This window comes from Sorex fumeus, unplaced genomic scaffold (assembly GCF_029834395.1).
Source record: "Sorex fumeus unplaced genomic scaffold, SorFum_2.1 ptg000001l, whole genome shotgun sequence".
In the NCBI taxonomy this organism is placed as follows: Eukaryota; Metazoa; Chordata; class Mammalia; order Eulipotyphla; family Soricidae; genus Sorex; species Sorex fumeus.
This window is the reverse complement of record NW_026606058.1, coordinates 8,794,005-8,805,031: the sequence shown is the minus strand read 5'-3', so window position 1 is coordinate 8,805,031 and position 11,027 is coordinate 8,794,005. Positions and strand designations below refer to the sequence as shown.

The window sequence follows — 11,027 nt, the reverse complement described above, 5'->3', positions numbered from 1 at the left end:
CTCCGCCCCTCTCGGAGAGCCCGGCAAGTTACCGAGAGTATTCGATATGCCAGACACAGTAACAACAAAGTCTCCAATGGAGACGTTACTGGGCCCGCTCGAGCAAATCGACGATCAACAGGAGGGCCTTTACCTTTACCTTTACCTTTTTACCCCAAAAACTTTACTGACCTTATCTCCGTATTTTTATAAACATATAGGGACAGAACATTGGAAAGATCCATTTGTCTATATAAGAGATACAGGATTGAATACAGGGAAAAAGAGAAAATGAACAGTAATGGGGTCATGGGTGCTTTGGTAGTGGTGGCGGAGTAAAGTAAATTTTTACATCAATACCTTAGACTTTAACAAAACACTGGGCTGGAGCGATAGCACAGCGGTAGGGCGTTCGCCTTACAAGCGGCCAACATGGCCGACCCGAGTTCGATTCCTCCGCCCCTCTCGGAGAGCCCGGCAAGCTATCGAGAGTATTCGATATGCCAGACACAGTAACAACAAAGTCTCCAATGGAGACGTTACTGGGCCCGCTCGAGCAAATCGACGATCAACGGGAGGGCCTTTACCTTTACCTTTTTACCTTTTTAACAAAACACTATTGTTACTAAATAAACTATAATTTAAAAATTATAGTAATAATTTATTATTAAATCATTATTGTTAGTAAATAAACTATAATTTAAAAAAATACTGATACTAAGTGAATTCCAAGTGCTGAGGATACCCCTTAAGAATATTGGTGGTTTCTAAATTGTCTTCCTAATTTCAATGGTGGAAGAAATATTGCATCACGCATTCTTCAGTGAGGTAACTCCATGTCAGAAAGTCTGTTCAGGGGCTGGAGCAATAGCACAACGGGTAGGGTGTTTGCCTTGCACGCAGCCAACCCGGGTTCGATTCCCAGCATCCCATATGGTCCCCTGAGCACAGCCAGGGATGATTCCTGACTGTAGAGCCAGGAGTAACCCCTGTGCATTGCTGGGTGTGACCCAAAAAGAAAAAAAAAAGAAAGTCTGTTCAGGGTAGCTGGAACCTGTGCTAAAAAGATTGACAAAATTTCACATGCAAAACCCATGAATGAGCTGATACTCATTTTTCAAGCTCTGCAAGACTCACTCTGGGAACCTTTAAATGTGAATTCTTCAATGAGCCCAAGTTATGCTTTTTGTTTTTAGAAACTGGATGGAAGGAGGAGGATAAAGGACATAGATCAGTCTTCTCCCGTTTTCCATTCATGTCACTCTAGTTCCCACTGGCAGAAAGGCCCCAGGAGACTCCTCTCTGCTCCTGGCCAGGCTTTCCACTGCCACTTCCATCTCCAGCACAGGTTCAGTGCCCAGTGTGTGATGCACTGTGTCTTGATAAATAGATAAAATGATCCCACAATAATTACCTCTTGTGGTTGTCATCCTCGGTCTGAAGGAACGCAATTAAAATCCCTTTCCAAGGCCCAGTGGGGTGGCTTCTGTCTGAGTGATACCGGATAGAAGAGGTTTCTCTCCCAGGAAGACCGAGATTCCTGGTGTCCCTTTCAGTCTTGTGTCCACTCACATGCGGTTATCCCAGTGAGTCAGGATCATGGTCTAAGAGAGACATCATTGATTGCCAAGCCTGTGTTACCCTGTGTTGTAGCATGATTGCCCAAGAGCTCGAGCTCTCGTAGAGCTTTCAGAAGAGCTGCAGTCAGGTTTCAGTTCTGAGGTTTAAAACACCATCTTAAATCAACTAGCCCGTGTTCATTGCTTTCAGTCAAGATCTTATGAAACGGGGTGGTAAGCGGCACTCCTTGCCTTCTATTTTTTTGCAAGAGCCATTTCATATTTCTAAATATGTACTGTGTCCTAATATTCAGAGTCCAGTTCCGTGGAGCACCCCTCTCAATGGCCGAACACTATTCCAAGCCAAACACTGCTGCACGTACTTCATAAATGTCCACTTTAACCACAGAACCACTAACTGGTAAATAGTGTCATTGTCCTTTTCAGCAAATGAGGAGGCTCACTAAGGATTTAAGGTCACCACTGGTAAAGGCCAGCGCCCATTTTCCATTCGTGTAACTCTAGTTCCCACAGCAGGAGACCAATAGTACCCTTTTAGAGTTATATTCCATCCTTTACCAGAAAGGAGGAGCGAGCACACATGTCTGGGCTCTGTGCATTCCTCTTTGTCCTCGAATCCCTGACAGGAGTGGGAAGGAGGAATCAGAACTCGGGTTCTGGGAGTCAGAACCCAGGACCCAGCCCAGGTGGCTCTGCCAGAAACTCAGTCTCATTCAGTGCTTTGCAGTGCCTCCACCTCCCCACCTTATGGTAAACAATTCCCTGGGAACCTTAGAACTAGGCTCCTTATACATATGGAGAGAGAGAAGTACAGCCTTCTTGCAATCACCCAGTTTTTTCTAATGAAGCCTAATTGTTTTCTTAATAACAGGCAGGATGCGTAGCTACAGCTCCTATTCACTGCTTCACTAAACAGAAGACAAAGAACCAAAGCCCTGTGTTCCAGCCACGTCACACTTAACTTGGCTCTGAGAACAAATTCCATCCATGGTGGACCTGTGCGGAGTTGAATGAGCTTCCCAGAGAGCCACTCACCCGTGCCCCCAGAGTTGTTCAATTTCTCTCAGCATGCATTCCACTGCTATTCCACCCAGCCCACCCCCTTCATTCTTCCCATCAGGACTTCCCGGAACTTTGCCCTCACACCCCCCCACACCCACCCGGCACTATTCTGAGTGCTTGCTTAGGACCCTCCCAGACCAGATGCCAAGCTTCTAAGTCAAAAGCCATGAGTGGGTTTGGAAATCCAAGGCAGCCAGCCTCATAAAGTGATGGGAAGGTGGGGCCGGAGCAGGCTCTGTCATCTCCAAGTCCTGCCGTGTGGAAAGGGAGGCTGTCGGCCCTGGGGGGGTGAGTAAAACCTGAAATTTGAGGAAGGACAGGTGGATCCTATTGTGACTAGGGACTAATTAGGACACCCCGATCCTCAGCCACCTCATGACCTCAGGCAGAGACTCGAGGAGTATAAAAGGGAGGCAAGCTGACAGCATCTCAAACCCTTTGGTGTCTCCGAGCTTCAGTCGCTGGTGAACTTGGGTAAGTCTGGGCAAGCAGGCTCTCTCCTCTGGCCTTGCTCAGCATGGACCAGCACTGACTGGGTGCTGGGCTGGAACTCTAACTTGAGGTCAGGAGACGCCTCTTTGTGCATCTCTCCTTCCCTGGGCGCAACCCATCTGAGTCTCTAAGGCGTCTGTCAAGAGCTGTGAGTCTGTAGCTGTGATGGGAGAGAAAGGGAGCAGAGCGACCCGTCCTGGAGCTCCTGCTGGACAGGGCTGATGCTGTGCCTGGTGAGGTACTCAGAAGATCCTGGAGGAAAGATAGAGCTGTGCCCACCGTGGAACCAATCAATTGGCAGAGCTGACTTTCAGAGCAAGGCAAAGGCAGGAGGGGAGAGAGAAGTCTGCCAGGGGACAGAACAGCAGATCCGAGAGTGTGGCACAGGGACAAGTGACAAGTCCTTGCTTCAGGAATCAGGGGCCACTTTTGACACCCCTGGCTGAGCGGCCAGGATCCCTTACCTCACTCCCCAGCTTTTCTTTTATCGACTGTAACTAACTGTGCAGCTTAAGGGCTTGTTTGGTCCCTAGAGCCCTCTGTTCTTTAAACTCTCTTTGAGAGGACTTAAGATGTTCTTTGCCATTCTTTTCAAATTTTTGAGAAGTTTACTTACTAAGTTTGGGCCCTTACTCGGTGTTCTTCATGTGCTACATATTGGGTGTAGGTACATCTATATTTATTTGCACGATCATATGTATATATGCATAATGCATGCTTATATGAATATAATCTTATATATGCATCTATTCCTTACAGTTACGGAAAAGTTGAGTAACTTGCTCAAAGGGCTGATTAGTTTATGCTTTAGACAAAACACATATAACAGGCAATCCTGTCCAGATTCCACAGCTGTTGCTCAAATAGCATAGGATTCTTTTTGGTTCTTTTCCTCCCTGCCTTTTCTTATTGCCCTCTCCTTCTCTGATTTCAACACCCTTTCTTCCATCTCCTCTTTTTCGATTTTGTTTCATTTGAGTTGGGGAGGGGGGTGTTGGGGAGAGGTAAAAGGGAGCACATTTGAGGAGCTCAGGGCTTATTTCTGGCTCTGTGCTCAGGGATCACTCCTGGTAGTGCTGGGAAGGCTCGTGGAGTGCCCGCAATCAAACCCAGGTTGGCTTCATTACTCACTCTATTATCTCTTCAGTCCTTTTCTTTTTTTTTTAACGTAGGAGTTCTGCAATTTATTCAGCCATTGATTAAGCTGATTGAATCAGGCATTCCAAGTTTCTTTTTTAAAAAAAATTTAATTGAATATCCGTGAGATAGACCAAAGCAATTCATAATTCGGTTTCAGTCCTACTATGATCCAGCACCCAACCCTACACCAGTGTACATTTCCCATCACCAACGGCCCCCTGTTTCCTTACCACCATCCGCCTACTCCCTCCCTACTCCCCACTCCCAGCCTCCTTCTATGGGAGGCACTCTCCTTCTTGCTCTCTCTCTCCTTTTCCTTTTGTGCATTATGGGTTACAATACAGATACCAAGAGGTCATGGTGTTTGTTCAGGGCATTCGGTATTTTTATCGGGAAGGTAAGGCTGGAGTAGCTTTTCAATTTGGTGGCAGTTTTGGGGTGTGGATGTGACTCCGAGGCTTCCGGAAGTATAGGGAGGAAGTGGGGAGGCAGCCTGTCCCAACCTTGAGAAAAAGAGGAGATTTCAGTCACAAAATCCACATACCAGAATTTTCACCAGATTATGTCTCGGTGTTATCCATCAGTGGGAGAGACCAGGGGCATGGGAGACAGTGGAGTCAGGCCAGGGGCATGAAGGTGATTCTGGATTGTGGGATCAAGTGACTTCCAGAGACTCTGTTTGGGTGGACACAAGGCCAACCCACCCCACTCCAATATACCCAGCTCTCTTCATTCTTGTGCTGGTTCAAGATTAACTGTGGCTTTTGATCTCTTTCAAGAATTATTTATGGGTCTCTGATCCAGCTCTTCCTTTCCTTTTTGTTCTCCCTTCCTCCTCCCTTCTCCTTTCTTCTGTTTTCTCATGTAACTTTGTCTCAAAAATAAGATTTGAAGTGGATCACAAAGTTTAAGCTTTACACATAGACCTGTGCGCACATATCTGTGTGTGCGCGTGCACACACACCAGACACACACACACACACACACACACACACACGTCACACTGGGGAGGGAGGGGCTTAGGTTCAGGTCTAAGGAGAGCAGAATAGGTCTCTGATACCAAAACCCCTCTGTGGTACAAGGATTCTCACTTCTCGTCTCTCTACTCCCAGGTGAACGTCCAGCAAAGGATGTCGCAGCAGAAGCAGAAGCAATGTGCGCCCCCTCAGCAGTGCTGCCCCCCTCCTCAGCAGTGCGCCCCCCCTCAGCAGTGTGCGCCCCCTCAGCAGTGCTGCCCCCCTCCTCAGCAGTGCTGCCCTCCTCCTCAGCAGTGCGCGCCCCCTCAGCAGTGCTGCCCTCCCCCTCAGCAGTGCGCGCCTCCTCAGCAGTGCTGCCCCCCACCTCAGCAGTGCGCGCCCCCTCAGCAGTGCTGCCCTCCCCCTCAGCAGTGCGCGCCTCCTCAGCAGTGCTGCCCCCCACCTCAGCAGTCTAAGCAGCCTTGCCAGCCACCACCCAAGTGCCAGCCGAAGTGCCCACCTGCTCAGCAGTGCCAGAAGTCCAAGCAGAAGTGAGATCTGGTGGGCTGTGACCAGAGGCTGAGGGAGAACAGCGCGCTTTCCAGCCCCACTCACGGGCTCGGATGCAGCCATACCTGGGCAATTGGAAGCTTTCTTGAGATGTATACTTCTCATTCCTGCACAGCTGCTATTTCCATCTCAGACAAGGATCTGGTTCTCCACCAGTCTAATTATCTCCACTGACACGCATTTGCATTGCCCTGCCATCTTCTTGTAACTCTGGGCAGCAAGCCCAGATGCTCTTTGCTGTAACCTTTGGGTCTACTCCTGTTCTCCATACAATTAAACCGAAGTCCCCTGGCATGAATGTCTCCGTCTGATTCTTTGGTTTGAGTCTTACATTCCTGAAGATTTTGTGTCCTGACCCCCAACCTGAGGTAGGATAACTGGGTGTGTGCGTGCAGGAAGAAACAGCACTTGGTGCTGTACACTTATGTGCTGGGACATCCACAATGGCTTTTTTAGAATTGGGAGGAGAGCTAGCTCTTTCCAATAGAGGGACAATTCCCAACCATGGCGAAAGAGAGCTTCACGTGGAACCAGGGGCAGGAGAGGAGCCCATTTAAAAGATGTCATGAAAAACAGCCTCTCAACCCAGAAAGGTTGAGGAACCTACCATTCGAGAGTTCTGTGGTAGAGGAGAAGAACTGAGATGCCAACTTTTCATTCAGAGAACACACTCCAAATACCAATAACAATGAGTTACAGGTAAAAAAAAACTGCCATAAACATTCTCACACACACACACACACACACACACACACACACACACACACACGGACTGCATAGTGCTGTGGGTAGGGTGCTTGTCTTGCAGCTTGCCAACCCAGGTTCGTTCCCTGGAACCCCATAAGTTCTCCCAAGCAACACCAAGAGTAATTCCCAAGTTCAGAGCCAGGAGTTCTTCCCAGAACCATGCTGGTTATGGCCTCAAAACAAAACAAGGAAGAATCCTCCTACACAGGGCAATCATACCAGACAGTGAGAAAGACACTTGCCTTGCATGCAGCCAACGTGGCTTTGATTCCTGGCACCCCATAAGGTACTCTGAGACCACCAGGAGTGATCCCTGAGCAGAGAGTAAGATCCACAGACTTTTATTTAGTGTTGCTTCCTTTGAAGGCTAGAATGTTCTTCATCCATCATCATACTTCCTTCCATTCCCCATCCATCATCCATCCTTTCCACTCTCCATCTTTGCCATCACCATCCATCCTTCCCACTGTCCACACTTTTATCCGTCACTGATTTATCTGTTCCATCCTTTGATCCATCAGTGCCTCCCTATTAAGCACCTCATTCCATTTACTCAGAATGGGATGGGCACCATGAAATCACAGTCACAACTGAGGGTTCTGAGCCTCTTGATTCGGATAAGAATCCAGTAAGAAGACAAGTCTGGGATTCCCAACGCAGCTAAAAACAGTTAAATGAGGTGCTATCTTAGGCTCATCGGGGCAATATGAATTAGTGGGAGAGGCTGAGGGGCAGGAGAACTTGTCCTGACTGCACCTCTCAAGAGCTCTTAGAAAATGTCTCGTGAAGAAGGGGGTTTACAGTGGGAAGACAGTGGGACTTGGCTAGGCAGGGAGAAGCACATTCCAGAACTGGGTACTGTATGAGCCAATAAGGTTGAGTGCCAGGCACACCCTCGAGAGCCAGCAGCCCTCACTGTGAGAGCAGCTGCCCTCATGCTGCAGTTACAGCATGGCCTCTGCAGCCGCCCACATCTTGCTAACACCAAACTATGGTCTTGTGATCTATGTCTCATAATGTTTCTTTCAGAGTGTTGTGCTCAATAGAAACTCAGCGTGAACCTTTTCTGAACTCCCAGGAAAAGCCATGCTTAAAACATTCTCATGCTCACCAGGCAATCTCGCTTTAGTCTCCAAATGTCATCTCTCTACAGTATCGTTGTCTCTTTTTCTGTCTCACTGACTGTCTCTTTCTGTATCTCTCCTCTTTGTCTCTGTTGTCTCTGTGGCTTGTCTTGCTCCTCTGTCTCTATTCGCTTTGTGTCCAAATCCTCTGTCTCTGTTTTTCTCTCTCACTCTCTCTGTTTTTCTCTCTGTGTCTCTTCCTCTCAGTCTCTGTCTCTATTTATCTCTATTCTCTGTCTCTGTCTCTTTGTCTCTCTGCTTCTGTCTCTGTCTCTTTCTCTATAACTGTATCTCTGTTTCTGTCTCTCTGTCTCTGTTCTCTATGTCTCTTTCCGATCTCCATCTCTCTATATCCCTGTATTTCTCTGTCTGTCTCTATCTTTCTCCTCTCTCTCTCTCTCTCTCTCTCTCTCTGCCTCTATCCTCTCTGTCTCTATTTTTCTGTGTCTCTCGCTTCTTTCTCTCTGTGTCTATCTCCTTTCTGTCTCTGTCTTTCTGTGTGTGTCTCTGTTTCTCTTTCTCTCTCCCTATTTTCTTACCCATCTCACTCAGTAGCAAAACAACAGCAGGTTTAATTTTGTCTCTCTGGGTTTCATTGAGTATTTTCCCCCACTAATTATTCTAATTAGTATGTGTGCTGTGTGTAGTTAATCTAGCTCATTTGTTCCATGATGCTGGGTTTGGATCCCAGAAGAACTCCTCTTTGCTGTGTGATATGAAGGAAAACGTGCATTCCTTTAGATCTCACTGTTCTCATCTGTAGCACAGGCAGAGTCTTGCCGACTCTTAGGAATCCAGGAGCAGTTTGTGAAGTCCAGCTACTATTTGTGTCATTCTAGGTTCTGACAGAGTGCAAGATGACAGGCTGCTACCATTAGTGCCACCAGATTTGAAAAAGGACACAGACTCTTGACAGTAGTGTAAAGAATCAGGCACTTTTGGGGTGATGATGGGGGCTGAGGCATTATGGCAGGGAAGAGTTTGAGTGAGTATTCATAGGAAGAAGCAGCACTAAATCTAGGTTGCAACTACCCCATTTGCTGACTGCCGTTTTCTTCCAAAATTTTCCCTTCGTCTTACTTGCTTGCAATAAACACTGCTCTGGAGTCAGGCTGAAAGTTCTTTTCCACAGTGAATTTTCCATTGGTTTGAAAAGTCGGCCACATCTTTGTGAGCAGGCTATGGCCCCTGCAGTCAAGAACTGAGACAGGGAAGCTGGGAAACTTGTACAGTGTGTGTGTGTGTGTGTGTGTGTGTGTGTGTGTGTGTGTGTGTGTGTGTGTTGGTGGGGGCGGGGGGTGAGGGAGGGCATTGCTGATGATACAGTCTACCAAGACCTTCTGCACATTGATATTATGCTACCAAAGTAAGCATCACTAGCTCCAGTCGATGTTTCTTGTTACGATGGTGATACTTTGCCGGTAGGACAAACTTGGGACACTAAGGCTCTCTGCTTGGCCTCTGGTTCTCTGGCACTAGGCTAGTCATACAGCAAGTGTTCTCACCATTTTAGGAATCACAAGAAGCCTGAAGCTTGGACCCTGTTCTGGAAAGCTCAGGCCGCCTGTGACACATGTTCTCACACTCTTACTGTCTGTGTGGGGCCACACACTCTTACATGCTCACTCACATGAAAGACACACAGCATCACTATTCACAGGATATTCTACAGCTTATAGACTCAGTTCACCCATTGAGAGGCTCCCGGAGACCCTGATGTTGGGGTGGGCATCAACTTCTGACCTCTTACCTCTTGCGTGGAGAACAGAGATGGACAGAGGCAGCGGAGAGCAGAACAGCTGCTTCAGAAGTAGTTTTAATTTAAATTTTCTTTTGGAGGGGCAAACTCCTAAGTAATACTATGGTCCTTACTTGTTAAATGACTGAGACATCAACACTCGATCAATTGGATCAAATAGTTCAATGCTAAATCAAATAGGCAGCTGATTTCCACTTAACTCTCTCTCTCTCTCTCTCTCTCTCTCTCTCTCTCTCTCTCTCTCTCTCTCCTTTGATTACATTCATTATTTTGACAAATGATGCACCATTATTATTTGGAATTTCCCCCCAACAATCAAGGTGCTGGAAATCACCCGGATGACATTTGGCAGTGCTGGGACATGTGGGATAAGGATCAAACTTAGAGGTACTAACGATCAAACTTAGAGTGTCATGAATGTAAGGTGTTCATTCCAGCCCTTTATACTACCACCCCAGTTGAATACAATTTATAGATTAACCATGGCTTCACCAACGTTCATTGTGTCCCTGCTGAATGTCTGCACTATGCACACTTATACATGCTTGCATGCACATATTCACATTCCCTCCTATGTTCATTCCTGAACACTCACATGAGATCAGGATCCACCAGAGACTGATACATCAGCTCACATAATGTTGATCACAGATGTGTTCACACACTAACATACACTCACAGGAACCTCAATACAGAATCACACGTGCTCAGATTGTCACACAGGTGTGTGCCTGACTTATTAGCATAGAATGCAGTTAGCCTCTGTCCCCAGGTCCCATCAGTGACTATTCTCTTACCTCTCTCCAGAAACTCTGACACATTCTACAGGGATGTCTGCCATCAGCCAGCAGCAGCCAGCAGCAGGTTTCTGTACAACAGAGATCCCAGGATGAAGGGTGTGAGGTGGAGGCTGTGTGAGGTGTTTCTTGCTCAGACAAGAAAATGGCTATTTTTTCAAATAAAGAAGTTTCCTGGAAGTGGTGATGGGCAGGAAGAATTTCCAACATCAAAGGCTATGGGCCTGAGAGATAGTACAGTGGGTGGGGTGCTTGTTTTGCATGCAGCTAACCTGGGTTTGATCCCCAGCATCTGTATGTTTCCCTGGGCCTGCCAAGAGTGATTCCGGAGTGCAGGAGTAATCTCTGAGCATCACTGGGTGTAGTCTCCAAAACAAAAACAAAGAAAGAACTCTCAACAGCTTGAAACTTAAGAGATCTGGGTTCCAAGCCCACCCTCCACTTTTGATGAAGTAACCTTGGTCTACTTAATTTTTCCCCTTTCTTCCTTTTATTTATTTATTTATTTATTTTTTAAAATTTGTTTATTAAATCAGGCTGGAGTGATAGCACAGCGCGTAGGGCGTTTGCCTTGCATGTAGCCAACATGGCCAACCCAAGTTCGATTCCTCCGCCCCTCTCGGAGAGCCTGGCAAGCTACCAAGAGTATCTCTCCTGCATGCCAAAGCCTGGCAAGCTACCCGTGACGTATTCAGATATGCCAAACACAGTAACAACAAAGTCTCACAATGGAGACATTACTGGACCCGCTTGAGAAAATCGATGTACAACGGGAGGATAGTGACAGTGATTTATTGAATCACCGTGAGAACAGTTACAAA

General features: G+C 47.1%; 1 protein-coding gene across 1 annotated transcript; it reads left to right on the top strand.

Annotated features, from left to right (window-relative positions):
* Positions 1 to 5,383: 5,383 nt before the first annotated feature.
* SPRR5 (small proline rich protein 5) lies at positions 5,384 to 5,764 on the top strand. Its single transcript, XM_056116446.1, has one exon. It carries the CDS (start codon positions 5,384 to 5,386, stop codon positions 5,762 to 5,764), a length of 381 nt encoding a protein of 126 aa, XP_055972421.1.
* Positions 5,765 to 11,027: the final 5,263 nt, after the last annotated feature.

Bases quoted from the DNA above. Each gene is read 5' to 3' on its own strand.
- SPRR5 (XM_056116446.1), top strand. From the start codon at position 5,384: ATGTCGCAGCAGAAGCAGAAGCAATGTGCGCCCCCTCAGCAGTGCTGC.